The 27,282-nt window shown below is 44.6% G+C and overlaps 1 protein-coding gene and 1 long non-coding RNA gene across 2 annotated transcripts; both read right to left on the bottom strand.

Moving 5' to 3' along the window:
* On the bottom strand, positions 1-26,180 carry LOC115162054 (B-cell lymphoma/leukemia 11B-like; the record flags this gene model as incomplete). The annotated part of the gene is made up of 2 exons (XM_029712975.1): positions 25,130-26,180; positions 1-464 (listed from the first exon to the last, which is right to left on the bottom strand). Coding segments are annotated over exons 1-2 (522 nt in total), but the record flags the coding sequence as incomplete, so codon positions are not given.
* Positions 22,758-23,606, bottom strand: LOC115162055 (uncharacterized). The gene is made up of 2 exons (XR_003869481.1): positions 22,984-23,606; positions 22,758-22,932 (listed from the first exon to the last, which is right to left on the bottom strand). It is a non-coding gene; the product is annotated as an uncharacterized LOC115162055 (long non-coding RNA).
* Positions 26,181-27,282: the final 1,102 nt, after the last annotated feature.

The following is a 27,282-nucleotide window of genomic DNA, read 5'->3' on the forward strand; positions in this document are numbered from 1 at the left end:
TGTGTGTGTGTGTGTGTGTGTCCTACCAGCCAGGACGCTCTCCTGCTTGGGGCAAATTCCTTTGGTGGGCGTCACCATCAGCCTCTCGTCCTCCGGTGTCACCTGGATTCCGATTTCCACCGGTTCCACCACTTTCCTCAGCTGGCAGTGGCCGTGGCGACCCTGGTTCTGCTGGTGGGGCGGGGAGGGGCTGCTGCGGTCAGCGGCCATCTTGTCGTAGCAGCCGTGGCCTTGCAGCAAGGTCTGGCACTGCTTCTTCTTGTGCTCGATGAAGAGCAGGATGTCTCCCAGGGGAAAGTTCATCTGACACTGGCCACAGGTGAGCAGGTCGTGGTCAACCAGACCCATGGCCAGGCTGTCGGATAGGCTGGGGTCCAGCAGGGCCGGGTGGGACAACAGGGGGTGAGGGAGGGTGAGGGAGTCAGACACGGACAGTCCACCGTCCACATGGTCAGCCTCCGCCGCTGTGGGAGCAAGAGAGAGAAAATATTATTAATAGTGAGATTTGTTCTGTGGAAGTGTAGAACAGAGCTCTGGGGTATAGAACTGTCTGCATTGCTGTGGAGTCAGTGCTTTTCTGTTCTCCCTGACTGCTACAACCACCACACACCTGGCAGAGCCCTCCCTGAATGTGTCATCTTACATACGCACGTACGCTCTCTCACACACACACACACAGAGCGGCGAGCGGCGGACATTTTGATAAATCTGCATGTGTGGGACAGAGACCGAGCAGAAAAGTAGGTGCTATTAATACTCAACAGAGAACTGGAGATGATGGAAGTGAGAGAAAGAAATAGAGAGAGACAGAGAGAGAGAGAGACAGAGAGAGAGGGAGAGAGAGAGAGAGAGAGAGAGAGAGAGAGAGAGAGAGAGAGAGAGAGAGAGAGAGAGAGAGAGAGAGAGACATACAGAGAGCGAGAGAGAGAGAGAGAGAGAGAGCGAGAGACACATACAGACAGAGAGAGAAAGACACCGACAGACAGACAGACAGACAGACAGACAGACAGACAGACAGACAGACAGACAGACAGACAGACAGACAGACAGACAGACAGACAGACAGACAGACAGACAGACAGGGAGAGAGACAGACAGACAGGGAGAGAGACAGACAGACAGGGAGAGAGACAGACAGACAGACAGGGAGAGAGACAGACAGGGAGAGAGACAGACAGGGAGAGAGACAGACAGGGAGAGAGATAGAGAGACAGAGAAAGAGAAAGAGAGACAGAGAAAGAGAGAGAGAGAGAGACAGAGGGAGAGAGAGAGAGAGAGAGAGAGAGAGACAGAGACAGAGAGAGAGAGAAAGAGAGTGAGGGGTATTTGCCACGACCATGAAAGCATGAAGCTCTGCAGATCTGCTGGCTGATCTGTCACCTATATAAACAAGAGACCACAGAACACAGAACATGCTCTTAGGCCCTCTACTCTCTCTCTCTCTCTTCCTCCTCTCCCTCTTTACCCCCTTCCTCTCTCATTGCATCCATTTTGAAATCTCATTCTCACCTTTCAACACGCGGCTACAATCGCCTCTTTGTAGTCCCAGGCTCTCGCTTGGTGTTGCCACCTTCAGCATAGGCGACAGAGCCCTGACAAAAAGCCCACCAGGGACGTCCTATACTTCTACCAGTTAGACACACACTACTGTTGCTGTTCTATTTGACAGTTTACCCCCCCCACCCTGAGCTGAGCAGAGCGTCTCTCTACTGTACTACGGTTGCTGTGTTGTACTGTGGTGCTCAGGTTCAGGTTCAAGCGGGCAGACAGCATGTTTGTAGATACGTGGGGTGTATATAAACTGTGATGCTATCGCCACGACAGTCATAGGTAAGATGTTATCCTCACACACATACACCAGTGGCGCAGAGTAAAAGGGAGAGAGAGAGAGGGAGAGAGGAGTCAAGGAGAGAGGTAAATTGGTACGCAGGAGAGAAGCTGGGGGTGAGGACAGAGGTAAAGACAGGGGTTAGAGTCAGTGAAAACGACTGAGAGAAAGAGAGAGATATATAAGAGAGGTAGAGGTAGTGTGGGGGGGAGAGCCACTAGTAGAGAGAGGTAGATAGAGAGAGGAGACGGACCCACTGGTTGCCCTCTAGGTTACAGAGAGCTGGTAGTCCCATCCACCAAACTACCAGGTGTGAAACAGGGAAGGGACTGAGGGGGTATGCTAATTTGGTATTGAGCAGACCTAACTCACTCCATTAAATTAATCAAAACAGGAACATTTCACATTTGGCTAGAAATTCAAAAAGAAATGATCTTAACAGAGAAAAATGTCCTCCTGTGTGCTACCTATATTCCCCCACAAGAATCCCATGTTTAATGAAGACAGCTTCTCCATCCTGGAGGGGGGAAATCAATCATTTCCAGGCCCAAGGACATGTACTAGTCTGTGCCAGCCTAAATGCCAGAACTGGACAAGAACCTGACACCCTCAGCACACAGGGGGACAAACACCTGCCTGGAGGTGACAGCATTCCCTCCCTCATATGCCCCCCTAGACACAACTATGACAACATAACCAACAAAAACAGGTCACAACTCCTGCAGCTCTGTTGGATGCTGGGTATATACATAGTCAATGGTAGGCTTCGAGGGGACTCCTATGGTAGGTACACCTACAGCTCATCTCTTGGCAGTAGTACTGTAGACTACTTTATCACTGACCTTAACCCAGAGTCTCTCAGAGCGTTCACAGTCAGCCCACTGACACCCTTATCAGATCACAGCAAAATCACAGTCTACTTGAACAGAGCAATTCTCAATCATGAGGCATCAAAGCCAAAGGAACTGAGTAATATTAAGAGATGATACAGATGGAAACCGACCAAAAAAACTATTAGGCAACAACAAATTCAATCCCTTTTAGACAACTTCCTGGACAAAACGTTCCACTGTAATAGTGAAGGTGTAAATTTGGCAGTAGAAAATGTTAACAATATATTTGACCTCTCAGCATCCCTATCAAATCTAAACATTTCAAACAGAAAACTGAAGAAAATTAACAACAATGACAAATGGTTTGATGAAGAATGCAAAAACCAAAGAAAGAAATTGAGGAACCTGTCCAACCAAAAACATTGAGACCCAGAAAACCTGAGTCTGCGCCTTCACTATGGTGAATCACTAAAACAATCCAGAAATACACTACGGAAAAAGAAGGAACAGAAATCAGCTCAATGTAATTGAAGAATCAATAGACTCTAACCACTTCTGGGAAAATTGGAAAACTCTAAACAAACAACAACACAAAGACTTGTCTATCCAAAATGGAGATGTATGGATAAACCACCTCTCCAATCTTTTTGGCTCTATAACAAAGAACAAACAGCAAAAACATATACATGATCAAATACAAATCTTAGAATCAACTATTAAAGACTACCAGACCTCACTGGATTCTCCAATTACCTTGAATGAACTACAGGACAAAATAAAAACTCTCCAACTCAAAAACAGCTCGTACATTACCTCAGTGAAAACAATGTACTGAACAAATGTCAAACTGGCTTTTTACCAAATTACCGTACGACAGACCACGTATTCACACCCTAATTGACAAACAAATAAACCAAAACAAAGGCAAAGTCTTCTAATGCTTTGTTGACTTCAAAAAGCCTTTGACTCAATTTGGCATGAAGATCTGCTATACGAATTGATGGAAGTGGTGTTGGGGGAAAAACATTCAACATTATGAAATCCATGTACACAAACACAATTGTGAAATTAAAATTGGCAAAAAACACACACATTTCTTCCCACAGGGCCGTGGGGTGAGACAGGGATGTAGCTTTAGCCTCACCCTCGTCAACAGTGAAGAGGTGACTCCGGGATGCTGGCCTTCTAGGCAGAGTTCCTCTGTCCAGTGTTTGTGTTCTTTTGCCCATTTTAATCTTTTATTTTTACTGGCCAGTCTGAGATATGGCTTTTTCTTTGCAACTCTAGAAGGCCAGCATCCCGGAGTCGCCTCTTCACTGTTGACATTGAGACTGGTGTTTTGCGCATACTATTTAATGAAGCTGCCAGTTGAGGACTTGTGAGGATTCTGTTTCTCAAACTAGACACTCTAATGTACTTGTCCTCTTGCTCAGTTGTGCACCGGGGCCTCCCACTACTCTTTCTTTTCTGGTTAGAGCCAGTTTGCGCTGTTCTGTGGTGGGAGTAGTACACAGCGTTGTACGAGATCTTCAGTTTCTTGTCAATTTCTCGCATGGAATAGCCTTCATTTCTCAGAACAAGAATAGACTGACGAGTTTCAGAAGAAAGTTATTTGTTTCTGGCCATTTTGAGCCTGTAATCGAACCCACAAATGCTGATGCTCCAGATACTCAACTAGTCTAAAGGACAGTTTTATTGATTATTTAATAAGCACAACAGTTTTCAGCTGTTGCAAAAGGGTTTTCTAGTGATCAATTTACCTTTTAAAATGATAAACTTGGATTAGCTAACACAGCGTGCCATTGGAACACAGGAGTGATGGTTGCTGATAATGGGCCTCTGTACGCCTATGTAGATATTCCATTAAAAATCAGCCGTTTCCAGCTACAATTGTCATTTACAACATTAACAATGTCTAAATGTATTTCTGATCAATTTGATGTTATTTTAATGGACAAAAAAAGTGCTTTTCTTTCAAAAACAAGGACATTTCTAAGTAACCCCAAACTTTTGAACAGTAATATACAGTGAGGGAAAAAAGTATTTGATCCCTGCTGATTTTGTACGTTTGCCCACTGACAAAGAAATGATCAGTCTATAATTTTAATGGTAGGTTTATTTGAAAAGTGAGTAGACAGAATAACAACAAAAAAATCCAGAAAAACGCATGTCAAAAATGTTATAAAATTATTTACCTTGGCCTAAACATCAGCACCACAGGTAACTTCCACAAAGCTGTGAATGATCTGACTTAAGAATCAAAAGGAACATAAAATTTGACATACCAATTAGGATCTGGCTAAAAATACTTGAATCAGTTATAGAACCCATTGCCACTTATGGTTGTGAGGTTTGGGGTCCGCTCACCAACCAAGAATTCACAAAATGGGACAAACACCAAATTGAGACTGTGCATGCAGAATTCTGCAAAAATATCCTCAGCGTACAACATAAAACACCAGATAATGCATGCAGGGCAATTAGGCCGATACCAGCTAATTATCAAAATCCAGAAAAGGGCCGTTAAATTCTACAACCACCTAAAAGGAAGCGATTCCCAAACCTTCCATAACAAAGCCATCATCTACAGAGAGATGAGCCCGCAGAAGAGTCCCCTAAGCAAGCTGGTTCTGGGGCTCTGTTCACAAATACAAACAGACCCCACAGTGCCCCAGGACAGCAATACAATTAGACCCAACCAAATCAGGAGAAAACAAAAAGATAATTACTTGACACATTGGAAAGAATTAACAAAAAAACTGAGCAAACTAGAATGCTATTTGGTCCTAAACAGAGAGTACACAGTGGCAGAATACCTGACCACTGTGACTGACCAAAACTTAAGGAAAGTTTTGACTACGTACAGACTCAGTGAACATAGCCTTGCTATTGAGAAAGGTCGCCGTTGGCAGACCTGGACCTCAAGAGAAGACAGGCTATGTGCACACTGCCCACAAAATGAGGTAGAAAATGAGCTGCACTTCCTAACCTCCTGCCAAATGTATGACCATATTAGAGACACATATTTCCCTCAGATCCACAAAGAATTCGAAAACAAACCCGATTTTGATATACTCCCATATCTATTAGGTGAAATACCACAGTGTGCCATCACAGCAGATTTGTGACCTGTTGCCACAAGAAAAGGGAAACCAGCGAAGAACAAACACCATTGTAAGTACAACCCATATTTATGTTTATTTATTTCCCCTTTTGTACTTTAACCATTTGCACATCGTTACAACACTGTATATATACATAATATGATATTTGTAATGTCTTTATTATTTTGGAACTTCTGTGAGTGTAATATTTACTGAGGTAGTGTAGAGGTAGTGTGAGGAGGGACAGAGCCACTGGTAGAGAGAGGGTAGAGGTAGTGTGAGCCCCTGGAGCGCTGCTCAGGTAGCCCTGTTTACATGTCCTCCAGGACTCTCTCTCTCTCCACTAATTTTAGATGATGGATCACCAGCAGGCTGTGCGTCCTTCTGCCATTTGTCAACGCTCCAAATTATAAATGCAGACAGATGTGTAATGTCAAACTGAGCACAGGCCTCTTGATTTACTGTATGACCCACCGTTAACAGCGGTTTATTTTAGCTCATGTTTATTTTTAACAGAAACAGCCAGAATGGGTTCAAAACATCATCCTAAATTATCAGCACAGTAAAATTGTTTACAGGACATTAATTGGATAGAAATTCTGTGTTTATTTGAAATATTTTATAACATATAATATGATAAATGATTATTATTTACTAACATACCTATGGACCCTGCAGTAAGAAGAAGAAACAGAAGTAGAAGAAGAAGATAAGCCGATATTGCTTTCCTGTGATGTAAAGGAGCCTGATCTGGGCAGGATGACCTTGTAGTGGAGGAGATGGGGACAGGAGGGAGACTTTGCTTCAGCTTCTCTTGCCAGCATCATGTCTACATGTATGTAGCATTACTGTCTACATGCAACCATTGTGTTGTATGATCACACTCAGGAGGATAACATCAGCTGTGTGTGTGTGCGCGCGCGGGCGGGCGACAGAGACCCGATGTGACCTGCAGGCATAGGCAGGCCATCTGTGCATCAAATTAGGCTGCAGTGGTTCTCCTATGTAAATGAACAGGCCACTGAGATCAGTGCACACACACACACACAGCTATTAACAATAGTGCACTCTGCTGACCTAGTTGACCACCCCATGTGTCACGGTTGTCGTCGGTGAAGGAGGACCAATACGCAGCAGGTACGTGTATGCTCATCTTGATTTTTAATTACTCTCAAAAATGAACATACAAAAATAACAAAGAAACGAACGAACGAACAACTACAAACAGTCTGGCCAAGCAAAGCTCAACACAGAACAATCACCCACGAATCACAAACACAAACACACCCCAATATATGGGACTCTCAATCAAAGGCAGATAGACAACACCTGCCTTCAACTGAGTCTCCCAACCCCAATCAACACAACATAGAAACACTCTCACCAGACTACACATAGAAATACAGCTCCGACGACTGTTGACTGGCGGGCAGCTCCGAGGCCTGTTGACTGGCGGGCAGCTCCGACGACTGTTGACTGGCGGGCAGCTCCGACGACTGTTGACTGGCGGGCAGCTCCGACGACTGTTGACTGGCGGGCAGCTCCGACGACTGTTGACTGGCGGGCAGCTTCGACGACTGTTGACTGGCAGGAAGCTCCGACGACTGTTGACTGGCGGGAAGCTCTGACGACTGTTGACTGGCGAGGCTGGGTTTACGCACTTGCAGGCTAGTGCGGGGAGCGGGAACAGGACGAGTCGGACTGGGTTGACGCACTTCCGGGTCCGCACGAGAGACAGGAGCTGGAAACCCAGGGCTATGGAGGCGCACAGCCGGTCTAGATCTTACCTCCTGCACAACCCGCCTTGGCTGGATGTAACTAGTAGCCCTGTACGAGCGGAGTGCTCGTACAGGGCAGACTGGGCTGTGCAGGGGCCTGATGGTAGCCGTGCGTAGAGCGGGAGTTGGGTAGCCTGCTCTTTGGAGGCGTACCGGCGACCAGATGCGCTGCGCAGGCATCCTCCTACCAGGCTGGATGCCCGCTCTAGCACGGCACCTGCGAGGGGCTGGAATAACTCGCACCGGACTGTGCGTGCGTATGGGTGAAATAGTGCGCTTCTCAGCGAAACATAGCGCTCTCCACCCCATACGCTCCTCCATATAACCACGGGTAGCTGGCTTCCGGCTCTTCCTTCGCCTAGCCAAACTACCCGTGTGCCCCCCCAAAAAATTTCTTGGGGGTGCCTCTCGTGCTTCTCCCTCAGCGCGTCTCTGGCCTCGTACCACCGCCTCTCTGCCTTGGCTGCCTCAATTTCCCACTGCGGGCGGCGATACTCCCCAGCCTGGTGCCAAGGTCCGGCCCCGTCCAGAACTTCCTCCCAAGTCCATTTCTCCCGCCAGTCCAACTCGTATTTCCTCCGCTCCTTCCTCTGCTGCTTGGTCCTGGTTAGGTGGGTGATTCTGTCACAAGTATCTTCGTCTTCTGACGATATAACGAAATCATCGTCGGAAAAGGAGGACCAATACGCAGCAGGTACGTGTATGCTCATCTTGATTTTTAATTACTCTCAAAAATGAACATACAAAAATAACAAAGGAACGAACGAACGAACGAACGAACGAACGAACGAACGAACGAACGAACAACTACAAACAGTCTGGCCAAGCAAAGCTCAACACAGAACAATCACCCACGAATCACAAACACAAACACACCCCAATATATGGGACTCTCAATCAAAGGCAGATAGACAACACCTGCCTTCAACTGAGAGTCCCAACCCCAATCAACACAACATAGAAACACTCTCACCAGACTACACATAGAAATACATAAACATAGACTATAAACCACAACCCCGGAAATACTACATCAAACACCCTTTAAACCCTAAACATAAACCAACACCCGGAATTACTAACTTAAACACCCTTTTAACAAAAACACACCACCCTGAACCACATAAAACAAATACCCTCTGTCACGTCCTGACCAAACTACAATACTAATTAACCCTTATACTGGCCAGGACGTGACACCATGCCTCAGCTCCTGAACTATCCATATGAAATATGACGACCTGTTTCTGATAATGACGTTTGGTGAATTCATTGTTCTATTTCATTTTTTTCAATAAAAAACTGAAGATAATTTTGCATTTAAATATTCAAATTTTCCTTTCAATGAACAAAGGTGTACTAAATACAAGCCCTGGCATAACGTGAGTCTCATAGTGGCAGTCACAGGGGATGTGTGAGACAACCGTGCGTAATGCATGTCTTTGCACTGCATTGTGGGAGCTGCGGTCTATTTCCTGATGTGAGTAGGGAGAGGTGTGACATGAAGTGACTAAAGACAGCTCAACACTCTCTTCCTGATCAGGACCAGTGAATCACGGCCTAGTCAATGTTGCTCTCTGATTGGTGTTACTCACAGCAGACCAAATATTGATACCAGAAGGGTCTGGGTCTTATAGACTACATCAGTGGTGTTAGTGGAAACTGGGCTAACAGGGCTCTGGACTCTAGAAGACTGGCATGAGTCAACAAAGAAACATTGTTATGCTCTCTCTAATTCTCTCTTTCTCTCTTTCTTTCTTTCTCTCGGAGGACCTGAGCCCTAGGACCATGCCTCGGGACTACCTGGCATGATGACTCCTTGCTGTCCCCAGTCCACCTGGCCATGCTGCTGCTCCAGTTTCAACTGTTCTGCCTGCGGCTACGGAACCCTGACCTGTTCACCGGACGTGCTTGTTGCACCCTCGACAACTACAATGATTATTATTATTTGACCATGCTGGTCATTTATGAACATTTTAACATATTGACCATGTTCTGTTATAATATCCACCCGGCACAGCCAGAAGAGGACTGGCCACCCCTCATAGCCTGGTTCCTCTCTAGGTTTCTTCCTAGGTTTTTGGCCTTTCTAGGGAGTTTTTCCTAGCCACCGTGCCTCTTTCACCTGCATTGCTTGCTGTTTGGGGTTTTAGGCTGGGTTTCTGTACAGCACTTTGAGATTTCAGCTGATATACGAAGGGCTATATAAATAAATTTGATTTGATTTGATTTGATTGTTCTCTCATCCATTAACAGCAACTGTTCCCAAAACACAGGCTAATAAAATCCATCCATTGAGGAGAAGCAAGACAGAAATTTAAGCAATATGGCATTGTTTGTCTAACTGTCACCTAACCCAGTACTGGTTGAAAATCCAAGACAGGCAGCCCTATTCCCCACGCACCTAGGTAACTCACACACACTGTCGTCCACCAAACCCATGTGCTACCACCCCGACAACCATGCTGTCACCTAGGTAACTCACACACACTGTCGTCCACCAAACCCATGTGCTACCACCCCCGACAACCATGCTGTCACCTAGGTAACTCACACACACTGTCGTCCACCAAACCCATGTGCTACCACCCCCGACAACCATGCTGTCACCTAGGTAACTCACACACACTGTCGTCCACGAAACCCATGTGCTACCACCCCCGACAACCATGCTGTCACCTAGGTACAGACACACACACTGTCGTCCACGAAACCCATTTGCTACCACCCCCGACAACCATGCTGTCACCTAGGTACAGACACACACACTGTCGTCCACGAAACCCATTTGCTACCACCCCCGACAACCATGCTGTCACCTAGGTACAGACACACACACTGTCGTCCACGAAACCCATTTGCTACCACCCCCGACAACCATTCTGTCACCTAGGTAACATTACATGTCATTTTTCTCTCTGATCCCTCAGAAATTGTCACATGTTATTCATCTTCATCCAGCACACAGGAGGTCTGTGTCACAAATAGCACCCTATTCTCTATATAGGGCACTACTTTTGACCAGGACCAATGTGGACACAGCCTACAGACTAGGGGGAAGATAGGGAGAAAGAGAGAGAGGATGATATCTGCATAGTGGGGTTTAAAAAGGACTTATTCCTATAGAGCATGTACTGAGATATGGTCTACACAGTGGGTCTAATACACACTGAAGACTCAAGGTATTTAACTTGTATTGAAGTCAGTGTTTTTTTAAAGAAAATAAAGTAACATTGAAATAAAATGTCTATTTGTTTTCTAACTGACAGATTCTCTGTGGTTTTTCTCTCCGAGACGCATCATTAGCAGGTCTTGATGATGTTGGTAGGTTGCTGCTCAAGATGGCTTGGCGTGCGTCTGGGTCTCTGAGTAAATGACAGAAAGGAAAAAGTGCTTGACTTTGGCCTAATTGACCGAATAAGGCTGGCTGAGTCTGAGGGGGCTTTGGTCAAATGTAGCGCACTATAGAAGGATTAGGGCTCCATTTGGGTCAGAGAACATACTAAAGGCGTTTCCAGTAGTGTGTGTAAAGCACAAAAACCCAAAGCATACTGAGCGTCTAAAAAAGAACGACAAGCCACAATGCGACAGAAGCCTTCACAATCCAGCAACCAGCCAGCTCATTGAAGCGTAACACATATTTTATCATTTCAGAGACAGTCCACTCAAAAGTGTTTCTCTCAAAGGGGAGTGGAATTGCTGCTGACAGGTATTTGGCCAATCAGATTGTGTGTCTCGCTGGCGATCGGCAAGCCCAGAAAAAAGGCCCACAGATTTAGTTATATAATATGGCCCGGGGAGTGTGTCAATATTCTACGCTAACTTTTGCCATGGTAATAATCAGGGTGATGAGAGATGTCATGTTAATGTCTTGGGGTAAAGTGTTCCACTGCTTTCCTCCTCCGTTTTGTTTGCTCGTCGCTACAAACACACTTTTAATAAAGCAAGACTGTTCACATTTTCCACACTGCAAATAAACCCTGAAGATAACAACCCCCTATTCACACATACAAATGTGATAACGTTTAAACTCTACAATGCTTTTCATCTCTCTCTCTCTCTCTCTCTCTCTCTCTCTCTCTCTCTAATTAAGACAGCACATGTAATTTTTGACTGATTTCATATTGTTTTTGTTAACTGGCACCATAAACTTTCTCATTTAAATCATGAAAGCGCCTCTAATTCTGTCCAGATAGAAAGATCTCCTCTGGTCCAATTAAGACCATTCATAGTGGTGCTGCTACATCTGTGCTACACGGGGAATGGGGTTAAGGAAGGCGTCTGGGGTAGCAATGAAAGCCAGAGGAAATACCTAATCAAACTGTAAAAGACAGAGTTGCCTGTTTGCTCACTATTTCCCTCTACACCGTGCTATGCTGCTCGGCTCTCAACAAGGCTGCATGTTTGTGGCTGAGGATGCAGACGGTGCCACCACACACACACTCACACACACACGGATACACACCAACACACACACACACACTACACATACGCACCACACACACTCACAGAGACGTAAAGCAGATGCACATTCACACACACATACAGACGAACCAAACCCTCACCTGCCTGGCATATGCACACAGACAACATATACTGGGAGTTACAAACTTCCCCTAGCCCAACATATTGTCAACATACCCAATGTTTACCCAACGTTCACCCAACGTCCATAAAACTGAGTTAGTACACACACACACACACCACCCCATCCCATCTCTGCCAAATGTCTACAAGGGGATGTGAAGAGTCCGTGGCAGATACAGAGCATAGTATGACAAGAGGTGTGGAGACTCACAGTCGCTCATCCCCAGCCGCTCATCCCCAGCCGCTCATCCCCCACACAACAAACAAACTGGTGCAGTGCGCTGTGGCGAGGCCCAGAAACAGACATCCAGGTCTGGGTATACTTCCTGCCTCGCTGTACCCACAACAAGACACCCAGGCCTGGGTACACACATTGTACTTGACAAGAAGTGGGCCCAGCTAGAAGAATTTGTCATTAATGAGCGTGACATTTTACATTTACATTTTAGTCATTTAGCAGACACTCTTATCCAGAGTGACTTACAGTAGTGAATGCATACATTTCATACATTTTTTTTTTTCTGTGCTGGCCCCCCGTGGGAATCGAACCCACAACCCTGGTGTTGCAAACACCATGCTCTACCAACTGAGCTACAGGGAAGTGACACTTGAAGTGCTTCTCCAAGGAGTCTAGCAGGTATGCTGCTTGGCCTGATATTTAAATGCTGAATCTGAACTAAGAGACCATGCTCTAACAGAGACACATAACTGTGAAGGTTGGAACAGTCCTACATGCTCTAACAGAGACACATAGCTGTGCAGGTTGGAACAGTCCTACATGCTCTAACAGAGACACATAGCTGTGCAGGTTGGAACAGTCCTACATGCTCTAACAGAGACACATAGCTGTGTAGGTTGGAACAGTCCTACATGCTCTAACAGAGACACATAGCTGTGTAGGTTGGAACAGTCCTACATGCTCTAACAGAGACACATAGCTGTGCAGGTTGGAACAGTCCTACGTGCTCTAACAGAGACACATAGCTGTGCAGGTTGGAACAGTCCTACGTGCTCTAACAGAGACACATAGCTGTGCAGGTTGGAACAGTCCTACATGCTCTAACAGAGACACATAGCTGTGTAGGTTGGAACAGTCCTACATGCTCTAACAGAGACACATAGCTGTGTAGGTTGGAACAGTCCTACATGCTCTAACAGAGACACATAGCTGTGCAGGTTGGAACAGTCCTACGTGCTCTAACAGAGACACATAGCTGTGCAGGTTGGAACAGTCCTACGTGCTCTAACAGAGACACATAGCTGTGCAGGTTGGAACAGTCCTATGTGCTCTAACAGAGACACATAGCTGTGCAGGTTGGAACAGTCCTACATGCTCTAACAGAGACACTTAGCTGTGCAGGTTGGAACAGTCCTACATGCTCTAACAGAGACACTTAGCTGTGCAGGTTGGAACAGTCCTACTGTGCAGAACATGTATTGGCCAGATATGAGAGGGTGTGGAAAAGCTTTTTGTGTGCAAACTTTCCACACACAGCTGTAGCAGAGAACACACACACACACACACACGCGGTAAGAAATGTGTGAATGAAGCTGTTTACATTTGTTTTGAATTAGAATGATTCTAGCAATGGAATTTGAACACACAGACATACACACACACACACACACACACACACACACACACACACAAAGTAATGAAGCTGTAAGGTTTGATTTCAAGGTGTGTGTAAGTTGCAGCTGAGACCACTTGAGATGCATGTTTCCCAGACACTGTTAGACCACAATAGAGACCCAGGGAGTCCTGTCAATCAACCTGTGAAAACCCTGCATGGAGTCACAGACACTGTTAGACCACAATAGAGACCCAGGGAGTCCTGTCAATCAACCTGTGAAAACCCTGCATGGAGTCACAGACACTGTTAGACCACAATAGAGACCCAGGGAGTCCTGTCAATCAACCTGTGAAAACCCTGCATGGAGTTACAGACACTGTTAGACCACAATAGAGACCCAGGGAGTCCTGTCAATCAACCTGTGAAAACCCTGCATGGAGTCACAGACACTGTTAAACCACAATAGAGACCCAGGGAGTCCTGTCAATCAACCTGTGAAAACCCTGCATGGAGTCACAGACACTGTTAGACCACAATAGAGACCCAGGGAGTCCTGTCAATCAACCTGTGAAAACCCTGCATGGAGTCACAGACACTGTTAGACCACAATAGAGACCCAGGGAGTCCTGTCAATCAACCTGTGAAAACCCTGCATGGAGTCACAGACACTGTTAGACCACTATAGAGACCCAGGGAGTCCTGTCAATCAACCTGTGAAAACCCTGCATGGAGTCACAGACACTGTTAGACCACAATAGAGACCCAGGGAGTCCTGTCAATCAACCTGTGAAAACCCTGCATGGAGTCACAGACACTGTTAGACCACAATAGAGACCCAGGGAGTCCTGTCAATCAACCTGTGAAAACCCTGCATGGAGTCACAGACACTGTTAGACCACAATAGAGACCCAGGGAGTCCTGTCAATCAACCTGTGAAAACCCTGCATGGAGTCACAGACACTGTTAGACCACAATAGAGACCCAGGGAGTCCTGTCAATCAACCTGTGAAAACCCTGCATGGAGTCACAGACACTGTTAGACCACTATAGAGACCCAGGGAGTCCTGTCAATCAACCTGTGAAAACCCTGCATGGAGTCACAGACACTGTTAGACCACAATAGAGACCCAGGGAGTCCTGTCAATCAACCTGTGAAAACCCTGCATGGAGTCACAGACACTGTTAGACCACAATAGAGACCCAGGGAGTCCTGTCAATCAACCTGTGAAAACCCTGCATGGAGTCACAGACACTGTTAGACCACTATAGAGACCCAGGGAGTCCTGTCAATCAACCTGTGAAAACCCTGCATGGAGTCACAGACACTGTTAGACCACAATAGAGACCCAGGGAGTCCTGTCAATCAACCTGTGAAAACCCTGCATGGAGTCACAGACACTGTTAGACCACAATAGAGACCCAGGGAGTCCTGTCAATCAACCTGTGAAAACCCTGCATGGAGTCACAGACACTGTTAGACCACTATAGAGACCCAGGGAGTCCTGTCAATCAACCTGTGAAAACCCTGCATGGAGTCACAGACACTGTTAGACCACTATAGAGACCCAGGGAGTCCTATCAATCAACCTGTGAAAACCCTGCATGGAGTCACAGACACTGTTAGACCACTATAGAGACCCAGGGAGTCCTGTCAATCAACCTGTGAAAACCCTGCATGGAGTCACAGACACGGACTAACCGGAACACTACACTACAGCCTGAACCCAGCTCTACAGTATTCTGGGATGTGTGCCACATAGCACCCTATTCCCTATTAAGTGCACTGGCCCATAGGGCTCTGGTCAAAAGTCGTGCACTATATAGGGAATAGGGTGCTATTTGGGATGCAATCTCTGTCTGCTACCCTCACACTGATAGACAAGTATAGAGAGAGAGAGATGAGGCGTTCCACTGGAGGAGAAAACAAAGGCACAGGACACGCAGGAGCAGGAAGGAAGAAGGGAAAAGAGGAGAAAAAAGGACGAAATATGCGAGCGTATTAATCATAGGGACCAGGCAGACATTTTGTTAAATTGCCCTGGGGAGAATACCCTGTCTGAGAAAGGAGAGGAGAGGAGAGGAGCACACCTTATGTTTCTTCAGTGCATGGGTTTATTTACACCACATAATGACCAGCTTTCTGCTAGAGATACCCATTATCTAATCATCCATCTATTTACATAGCTACCGCCATTATCTAATCATCCATCTATTTACATAGCTACCGCCATTATCTAATCATCCATCTATTTACATAGCTACCGCCATTATCTAATCATCCATCTATTTAGATAGCTACAGCCATTATCTAATCATCCATCTATTTACATAGCTACCAACATTATCTAATCATCCATCTATTTACATAGCTACCGCCATTATCTAATCATCCATCTATTTACATAGCTACCGCCATTATCTAATCATCCATCTATTTACATAGCTACCGCCATTATCTAATCATCCATCTATTTAGATAGCTACAGCCATTATCTAATCATCCATCTATTTACATAGCTACCAACATTATCTAATCATCCATCTATTTACATAGCTACCGCCATTATCTAATCATCCATCTATTTACATAGCTACCGCCATTATCTAATCATCCATCTATTTACATAGCTACCGCCATTATCTAATCATCCATCTATTTAGATAGCTACAGCCATTATCTAATCATCCATCTATTTACATAGCTACCAACATTATCTAATCATCCATCTATTTACATAGCTACCGCCATTATCTAATCATCCATCTATTTACATAGCTACCGCCATTATCTAATCATCCATCTATTTACATAGCTACCGCCATTATCTAATCATCCATCTATTTAGATAGCTACAGCCATTATCTAATCATCCATCTATTTACATAGCTACCAACATTATCTAATCATCCATCTATTTACATAGCTACCGCCATTATCTAATCATCCATCTACATTCCATATGAATCTATATTTATCCACAATTATTATGAAATTGGTAACATGGTGACATAAAGTGAAATCAAAACGAATATTTTATATTCTTAAAAAAATCTATATATATAGCTCAGTAAAATCATATTCATCAGATTTAAATCAACTTGAGTATTTGTGTCAAATCTCTTTAATCTGCAAATTAAAAGGAACGGACATGTGGTTAAAGATTTATGTCATAACATCATAATTATCTTAGCAAATGTTGATTATTAGGAATGTTTGAAAGAGAAATAAAAAAGAGAGAAAGAGAGGAGAGGGAAGGAGAGGAGGAAAGAGAAGGAGGAGGACAGAAAGAGAGGAGGACAGAGAAAGAGGAGGACAGAGAAGGAGAGGAGGAAAGAGAAGAGGAGTAAAGAGAAGGAGAGGAGGAAAGAGAAGAGGAGGAGAGAGAAGGAGAGGAGGAGAGAGAAGGAGAGGAGGAGAGAGAAGGAGAGGAGGAGAGAGAAGGAGAGGAGCAGAGAGAAGGAGAGGAGGAGAGAGAAGGAGAGGAGCAGAGAGAAGGAGAGGAGGAGAGAGAAGGAGAGGAGGAGAGAGAAGGAGAGGAGGAGAGAGAAGGAGAGGAGGAGAGAGAAGGAGAGGAGCAGAGAGAAGGAGAGGAGGAGAGAGAAGGAGAGGAGGAGAGAGAAGGAGAGGAGCAGAGAGAAGGAGAGGAGGAGAGAGAAGGAGAGGAGCAGAGAGAAGGAGAGGAGGAAAGAGAAGAGGAGGAGGACAGAGAAGGAGGGGAGGAGAGAGAAGGAGAGGAGGAGAGAGAAGGAGAGGAGGAGAGAGAAGGAGAGGAGGACAGAGAAGGAGGGGAGGAGAGAGAAGGAGAGGAGGACAAAGAAGGAGAGGAGCAGAGAGAAGGAGAGGAGGACAGAGAAGGACAGGAGCAGAGAGAAGGAGAGGAGGACAGAGAAGGAGAGGAGGAGAGAGAAGGAGAGGAGGACAGAGAAGGAGAGGAGGACAGAGAAGGACAGGAGCAGAGAGAAGGAGAGGAGGACAGAGAAGGAGAGGAGGAGAGAGAAGGAGAGGAGGACAGAGAAGGAGGGGAGGAGAGAGAAGGAGAGGAGGACAAAGAAGGAGAGGAGCAGAGAGAAGGAGAGGAGGACAGAGAAGGACAGGAGCAGAGAGAAGGAGAGGAGGACAGAGAAGGAGGTTTGCGGATGCTGTAGGACCAGCTGCCAGAGAGAGAGAGGTGTTGACAGTTAGAATGTACAGTAACCGTGGTGTGTTAAAGCTGATATCATCAAAAAGCCACCACCACTCACTCTAACTCCTACTACCTACGCCCCATCCCCCCATGACAACACATACACACACAATTAGGAAATATGGCTTTCTACTCTCTCTCAATCTAACTACTAGTGCTGCATGCCACCCGCACACACAGCCTAAGAGCTCCCCCTAGCAGGTGAAAGGAAGCACATCTAGAGAGAGAGGGAGAGAGACAGAGAGAGGGAGAGAGACAGAGAGAGGGAGAGGGAGAAAAAAGAAAGATAGAGGGAGGCAAATAGAGACTTGTCCACCATAGAAGAGGTATTGAAACAGCTGACAAGTCATGAAGTCAAAGACAGCGTTAAAAAACCTAGTGATCACAGACAGACAGTTCACCATCCCTAAAGTAAGCAAACCAGGCTTCTGGCATGCAGGTTAAGGAGAGGGAGAGAGTGGGTGAGAGAGAGAGCAGGGGAAGGGGAGAGAGGGAGAGAGCGGGTGAGAGAGAGAGAGCAGGGGAAGGAGAGAGAGAGAGAGAGAAGGGGGATAGTTGGACCATTTGTTTTCTTCATCTGGTATTAAAACTGGGGACATGGACTGTGCAGTATTAGTGGTCTATCAGGGACATGGATGGTACAGTATTAGTGGTCTATCAGGGACATGGATGGTACAGTATTAGTAGACTATCAGGGACATGGATGGTACAGTATTAGTGGTCTATCAGGGACATGGATGGTACAGTATTAGTGGTCTATCAGGGACATGGATGGTACAGTATTAGTAGACTATCAGGGACATGGATGGTACAGTATTAGTGGTCTATCAGGGACATGGATGGTACAGTATTAGTGGTCTATCAGGGACATGGATGGTACAGTATTCGTAGACTATCAGGGACATGGATGGTGCAGTATTAGTGGTCTATCAGGGACATGGATGGTACAGTATTAGTGGTCTATCAGGGACATGGATGGTACAGTATTAGTGGTCTATCAGGGACATGGATGGTACAGTATTAGTGGTCTATCAGGGACATGGATGGTACAGTATTAGTGGTCTATCAGGCACATGGATGGCGGTTGGACAGGCGAACCAACGGCCATCTAATCAAGAGAATGAGTTTAGGCATGCTGCTTTGTGAAGTCATTGTCTTTCACTGAGTAATGAATTATTCACTAATCTCAAGATGCTTTTTCTGTTTCTCTCTCTCTCTCACACACACACACACACACACACACACACACACACACAGCCCAACGGTGGGTGACATCAGGATTCCCTAAACAACAACAGTACCAGAGATTTCTGCCTTGCTCTTTCTGCTTCTAAGCTCTGTGAATATTATGAATTTATATTTTATGGTCCCTAAAAAATTGTATTCAAGCCTTTGTCGGAATTCATAAATTAGGGCCACATTAGAATTATTAAAACATTGTGCCCCAATCACAAAGACTATCATCATCCAGCTTTGAAACGGTTCAACAAAAAGGCCCATGGCGTTAATAAAAAAAGGTATTTCAGTTCTTATTTTAGGGGATAATGTATTTTTTATTCCAAACAGCACTATTGAGCTCCATGCAGATATTAATTCTCACCGAGACACAGAGAGACGGGCAGTAACATCTCCATCACACCTCAGAATGAGCACTGCTATTTCCTCGGCCTGTCTGTTTGTCTCTCTGGGTTCTCTACGTAACAAAGAACAGCACAGTGGGGCTTCTCTCTGGTCCCCCTCACTCCCAACCCAATGGGAAACATGCATCTCAAGTGGTCGCTGCTGCAATTTACACACTTTGTCACATGCCGGGCCGACAGTCTGTGTGTGTGTGTGTGTGTGTGTGTGTGTGTGTGTGTGTGTGTGTGTGTGTGTGTGTGTGTGTGTGTGTGTGTGTGTGTGTGTGTGTGTGTGTGTGTGTAAACATATGTCAGACGCTACAATAGGACCTCTTCATATACTCTCTATAAATCAGAAATGGCTGTTTTCTAGATCTAACAGAAATATTTAGCCTAAATGTTAACGGATTAACATGAACTTATGAACTTATTGGGCAGTGTGTTAAAATTACGAAATGATTAGGAGTAAATTGTATTTACTAATAAATAAATAAAAACAATGAAATATTTCAATATAAATACATAGAAAATATCTGATCATTATAAAGTCACAAGAATATATATTGGACTCCGTACCCATACAAAATAACCCTATGACTTACCGCAGCCTACATCAGCTATAAATTGCCCTCTGAAAATAACATACAGCTTTAACGCAGCTTACCAATAGTAGTGTTTCATTTCCATGTGTGAAAACATGCTTAAATCCCCCCCCAAAATAAAATAACATATTCAAACAGATATCCATGCAGAACTTGGAAATGTTTCAATGTTTCACACATATTGAGCGGTGGGTGGGTCGTTAAGCTCACAGAGAAGGTGCGTGTTTTAAATGTAGCACACACAACCTCAGAGCTGCTGCCGAGCCTGTAAAACTATTGAAGTGCAACACTGCAAAGTTTGCAGCTCTCCCTGCCTTCCTTCGCTGAGAAGAAAACATCTGAATAAGCCAGTGCAACTGAAACTTTGTAGAAGTCTGAGGAAGACATAAACTTAACTACCACTGAATACCATAGACGACGAGTTGATTAGAAGGCAGACGCACGCAAACACACACATATTTGACTGCCTTCTCAAGACCTCCCCCTTAGGTAAAAAAGGTGGAGAGATCAGAGGAGACGTAGCAGACTGTTTCACCATCGTAAGGCAGAATAATAATATTCATTCCAGTAAAGATTGTCACAAAATACCTTTTGGTGACTTCAACAGAAAGATTTAATCAGGTTTAATTAGATTTAATCAGGTTTAATTCGATTTAATTAGCTTCAACAGATAAAAGATAAATACATTTTTATCTTCTTTTACACAATTTCTCACCAGTAAAAACAAACGCTTTTGCTACATTAAATATTGGTTGCTTCAAATGGATATACGATCTAGTGCATGAAAAAATTATGCTGATTTTGCTGATGCCGCATGTGAAATTGTGAATTCACGTGTGAATTTGCATATGCATGCATGCGTGTGTGTGTGTGTGTGTGTGTGTGTGTGTGTGTGTGTCTTCAACCATAAATCCCAAAAACCATTGCGTCTCTGACACATAAATGATTAAATGTGCAAGCACCATACCACAGCTTACAGCCAGCTCTCTTCCCATGTCTGAACACCCATCATTTAGGAGTGAATATCACTTTCCAGACAGGTTTGACCTGCTAGACATCATCCAGGCATGGGGGGTACTGTACTATTCTACTGCAGCATTTAAAACTCACTGAAGGCCGACCCTTACCAAGGTTTTATGTTGCAAATGAGTGTGTCTGCATATACACACACACTCACCTTAACCCCTAACGCTAGACTGAACGCCTAACCCCTAACCCTAAACCTAATTGTAACCCTAACCCTAAACCTAACCTCTAAGCTTAAAATAGCCTTTGTCCTCGTGGGATAGTGGGAAATGTCCCCATGAGGGAGAATTTTTATTTGTTTTACTATCCTTGTGGGGACATTTGGGGATTTTTAGGTCCCCACAAGGATAGAAGAACAAGATGCGTGCGTGTGTGTGTGTGTGTGTGTGTGTGTGTGTGTGTGTGTGTGTGTGTGTGTGTGTGTGTGTGTGTGTGTGTGTGTGTGTGTGTGTGTGTGTGTGTGTGTGTGTGTGTGTGTGTGATCTTGTTCTTCTATCCTTGTGGGGACCTAACATCCCCAAACGTGTGTGTGTGTGTGTATTTTCACTATAACAGGGAGGCAGAGTACACTATAAGGCCTTGTGTGTGTGCACCCTCATACCGATCTGAGAGTTGTCTCAGGGGTAGGTTGACGCTTAGATTGTCACTCATATTTCTTCCATCCCCTCAACCATAGTCTAACATTGGATTTGGAGACAACACTAAAACAGGTCTGTTCTACCTCAGCTGAAGCATACCTCTCTCTCTCTCTTTCTCTCTCTCTTTCTCGCTCTTTCTCTCTCTCTGTTTTCTCTCTGTTCTTTCTCTCTCCCTCTGTCTCTCACACACACACACACACACACCCACACACACACACACAAAGACACACACACACACACACGTCTTTGCAATCAGATCTAGGTCTGATAACTTGGAAAAGCTTTAGTTTCCAGATCAACAAGGTACATGAATATATATGACACATGCCGATATAAAGTGTGTATCTCATAGGCCAATGTTAAAGTTTTACTGTCTGGTGTCCTGCAGAGTTTAGTCAGAGTAAGATGGCGGTGATTGCCCCTCCGCAGGACAAACAAAACATTGCTGCTATTTGAATCCATTTGCATGCCAATGACAACAGGAGTGAAGACAACAGGATGGGGTTATAGCTAGAGGAAAAATCTCTGTGTTTGAGAAATGATGGGAGACTGACTGGAGCTGAAGCCATCACCCACAAACCTGTATCCAGAGGACTGACTGGTACATATATAGGCACACACACACACACACACACAGAGAGAAATGATTGGGCCCTAAAAGTGAGAGGTGTGTGTGTGTTGGAGAGAATGTGCAGAGTACACAGTCCTAACAACACAAAACACATTGGACTCAGATGACATCACCATGGAGGGCTTCTGTTCTCAGTTGGCTGGCTGAATACTCTGACACTACTTCAGAACCAGAGAAAAATTCATTATGGCTGGATGGAATTGATTTGAACTTGATGCCTTGAAAGTGCTCTTTAGAATTTGACCACACTATATTTGTTTCACAATTCTTCACATGTCTGGTTGGTGCTTTTCTGGGTAGCTAGACTCAAAGAAAACTTTTTGTGTAACACTATGCTACCACCATATTTAAAAAAAAAAGGTAACAAGTATCTTGCAGTTTAAAAATTCATAACGTAACATTTAATCAATGAATAGGTGTTTCACACACGCTGATGTATGATGTAAAAATAGAGATACGGTCATTATTTCTTCATGAAATGTCTGTGTTTCCTGCTTAATCTCTCATCGGCTCTCGGCTCTCCTCTACCTTGCCACCACACAGCGGTGGCTCTGCGCAGGCAGCTCGGCTCTCCTCTACCTTGCCACCACACAGCGGTGGCTCTGCGCAGGCAGCTCGGCTCTCCTCTACCTTGCCACCACACAGCGGTGGCTCTGCGCAGGCAGCACGGCTCTCCTCTACCTTGCCACCACACAGCGGTGGCTCTGCGCAGGCAGCACGGCTCTCCTCTACCTTGCCACCACACAGCGGTGGCTCTGCGCAGGCAGCACGGCTCTCCTCTACCTTGCCACCACACAGCGGTGGCTCTGCGCAGGCAGCACGGCTCTCCTCTAACTTGCCACCACACAGCGGTGGCTCTGCGCAGGCAGCACGGCTCTCCTCTACCTTGCCACCACACAGCGGTGGCTCTGCGCAGGCAGCACGGCTCTCCTCTACCTTGCCACCACACAGCGGTGACTCTGCGCAGGCAGCACGGCTCTCCTCTACCTTGCCACCACACAGCGGTGGCTCTGCGCAGGCAGCACGGCTCTCCTCTACCTTGCCACCACACAGCCGTGGCTCTGTGCAGGCAGCACGCCGAAGACACTTCGCTCCGGCTCCTATCTGCGCTGTTTCTGCCTGACAATATAACCTACACTTGTACAGGTCACCTATAGTGGGCTATACCTACAGCTGTAGCCTATAAATCAGAACATAGAATCATTAGAATAAATTGGTGATAGACATCTACTAATAGCCTACAAAGACGTTTGGACACACAATTGACTATTGCAAATAAGATGTTTTGCGAAACAAATGCTGAATGAATTTAGAGTATAAACAACGGAGGACATATCCGCAAATCACCATTCAGCAAAACATTTGAAGGTAAATCCATATGGTCCAGATAAGAAGTAGGCTGACTTTCAATTATCTCTTTATATCCTGAGAAATCTGTAGAAATAAAATATGAATGCAGCCTATATATACCATGCCAATGTATTGTTAAATTACTTCAGCTGTCATCATCGCTCTATAATAATTAAATTCGGATTACAAAAGCAGCAAAGCAAAGATAATAAAGTTGTTTGCATGCGTTGGTTTACCTGGCGCGAGGATATCTGACTAGTACTCGACCAAGGGGAGGAGAAATCTGTATAAAATGTATATATTTAAATGTGCTTATAAAATTAAACATATAATTTGTCGTTTCACTATACCAAAAAATAACAGGGATACCGGCTTTGGCTGTTTCATAAAAGTTTGGTGGTTTGATAAAATGCATATTGTGTTGTATTAGTCTAATGTGAAAACGCTTGGAGATGTGATCGTTTTCTGTTTGCAAGGACACACAAGTTAAATCTGTAATGTATCTCAACACGATGTGTCAATGGGTTACTTCGCTATTAGATGAATAGTATTACAATGACATTGTTGGAAATGTATGAGATAATAAATTGAGTGAACAAATGCATATGAGTGGACTATATACAGGAACTTGAAAGCGTGTTGAAACAGAATAATGTATGAATAGACTTTCAGAGTAAGATAGCAATTTTCTCCAAAATGTCAGCGGTTCATCCATTCACTGAAGCCAGGTATTATTCTTGGTTTTCTACTTGGCCCCAGATGACTTAGTGCAGCCAGATACCTGGCGGCCTAAAAGCGCCAACAATACCTTACACTTCACAGTTCCATGGTCTGTTTGGAAGAGAAGACGGTTTGATGGTGAAATGTCATTATAAATGTTATTAAGATGCTGTATTTAATAGACATTTAATATGGTAAAGCCCTTTTTTAATTTATACAGCTTTCACAAAAGTAGTCTCAACTAGTATCCCATGCATAAAGTATATTTAACGTAAATGTTATTCGTAAAATATACGTAAAAAGAACAAGAGTATAGCCAACATGACATCTTTACTCTAAGTAAAAATGGTTTATGGAAATGCCATTGTTAAATATTGAATACCCTATTTAATTTCTCCAATTAATTATACTGTCAAATGCCATAGTTTATGAACTAGTGAAAGCTTGTCAGATTCCGTAGTTCAAAACTCGTTTTTTTCCAACCCTGATGTCACGCGCTGAAGACTTCACTATACCCTCTCTGAAGTTGATCAAATTAGCCAAATGTGCCAGTAAATACAGAAGTCAAACAATTACACATGAATGTTTCTTTTTTTTTAAATAGTCCATTCATGCGTTGTGTGTGATTGAGTGAAAATGAAAAGCAGGTACTTACGTGCTATTAATTCTCTCTGTGACACGTGCTGTGGGTTCCCCTGCTTGCGACGGGACATTGCCCTGGCATTTACACTTGCATTGCCCGGGGACCAGCACTCTGAAGGATGGGCTCGCTTCCCTCCTATTGCCTCCACTTGCTCGGCACTCAACTTTTCCCGGGACCTCCAAAAGTACGAGTCTCCTGCGCTCGGACTGCCGGCCGGGGTGGGTGGTTGATCGTGCTTTGAGCTATTGGCTAGTGGTCCCCTCACTCCGAGAGGCGAAAGTGTCTTTTGCGCTTCGCCTCGTTGGTCCACTCTGCCCTGTGTTTGTATGTGACGAGACCGTGGATAGCCTGGGCTATACCTTCAGTTCTCTTTCACCGCTTCTCTCTGTAGGTTACTCACACCATTTGGCAAATGTGTGTGAGAGAAGTGATCTGTCCGAGTAGAAAAAAGAAAGATATCAGAAGTGGGGAAATATCCTTGGATGTTTGACGGATGTAGTGAGTGACAGTTGGGATCAAACCCTGGCGAGTGTCCCTCCACCTTGTGAGAGAAGAAGAATCAGAACGCGATGGTCAGTGCGCGCTGACAGCTCGGAATGCGCTGGGTGTCACTGTGAGTCCAGTCAATTGCCCGGCCTCTGAACTTATTTCGTTTCTTCTTTTAGAAACAAACACAAAAATAAAAGAACAATCGCAAACATTCACAATTACAATAATTGATAATACAATTTTACAAAATTATGAATCCAATTTTTCTTCTCGGGCACTTGGGTATCACCAAGTGATGGACACTTCTGTTGGTGCAGCCTTGAGCATCAGCATGCAATGGCAGGTACTTTTCAGTCTCCTCAACTCCAAGTGCTCTGCCCCCTTGTACGGCTCTGTGTAGACCGGGCACACAGACTGCCACCTCTTTTCTAAATAAATCAAGACCTGCACTCTTTTTTCTCCCCTTTCTCTGTGTGAGTGTGACGATTGAGTAGTGAGTCCTGCTTCCCCCGAGCTCTCGGTCTCTCTGTGGCTAGGGTTGCCTCCGTACAATGGGATACAATTCAAGTTCAAGTGCGGACGTGACGTTAAGTCTACAGTGAGAAAGAAAAATGGCAGACTGCAAGAGCACTGAGGGCGACTAGTGGTGGCTTTTCACAACTATCGGATCACCAGCAGCAAGCGGTGGACAGCGCCCTGTCGCGGTGTCTTCGGTAGAGGAGCAGTGGACGGAGTCTCTCTTACTGCCTCACACAGACAGGCACGCTGAAGGGAAAGTCGCAGTGTTCAGAAAAAGTCACACTATTCTTTATGTTCAAATAACATTTTCCATTGACCAATATGCCCTAATAGTAGAATAAGATTGTTTGTTGATTTTTTGCATAGACCTGCTGGACAGTTTACAAGACCATTTCTATCAAATGCATTCATTGTCACCCGTCAAATATAATTTATTAGAAATATTATTCAAGTGGCTTTTTAATTTTTTTTTTTTTACATATAGGCATAAGGTGAATACATTTATAAGTGGATGACTCTTGTTAAGATTTAGTCAACGTTTTGGGGTTTTTTTTGCGGGCATTTCTGTCCGCGCTTTTGACGTCCTATTCGATTACAATAGGAGCTAATACGGAGGTGGGGAATAGACATTGATATAAAGTTCTTGGAAATATAATGTATTACGTGTCTTGTTACATTATCCATACAGACGACATTTGACAACATTTGCTTGGCAATTTGCGTTGGAATGGAACACATTTGAACATAGATTCACTTGTTCAGAGATTTTATCATAAAATACCAGAACATCTTTACTCACTGCAAATTCTCTAAATAAATACTCGGAAGCAATTTTGATGTTGATTAGTCAACAACAAGTGTAGCCTAGGCTACTGTAGTGCATCTTATTTATCTCTGAACAGGTTCTCCCCGCAAAGATTCATTTATATACGTTTGGATTTATTCAGTTACATATTCTCTCATAAATGTATCAAGACCTAGTAAAAGACGCAAAGCAAATTCCCGAGCTTCAAACACGATTCATCAGAGGTCGATCAAATACATAATGAATGTGCTTAAGCTATCTGTGCACTTTATTACAAGGTTATGCCTAGACCACCTGGCTATCCTATAGTCTGTCTTATTTGTTATTTACATAGTTTACACATGATTCGGGC

The sequence above is a fragment of the Salmo trutta genome, chromosome 25, assembly GCF_901001165.1.
Source record: "Salmo trutta chromosome 25, fSalTru1.1, whole genome shotgun sequence".
Lineage (NCBI taxonomy): Eukaryota > Metazoa > Chordata > Actinopteri > Salmoniformes > Salmonidae > Salmo > Salmo trutta.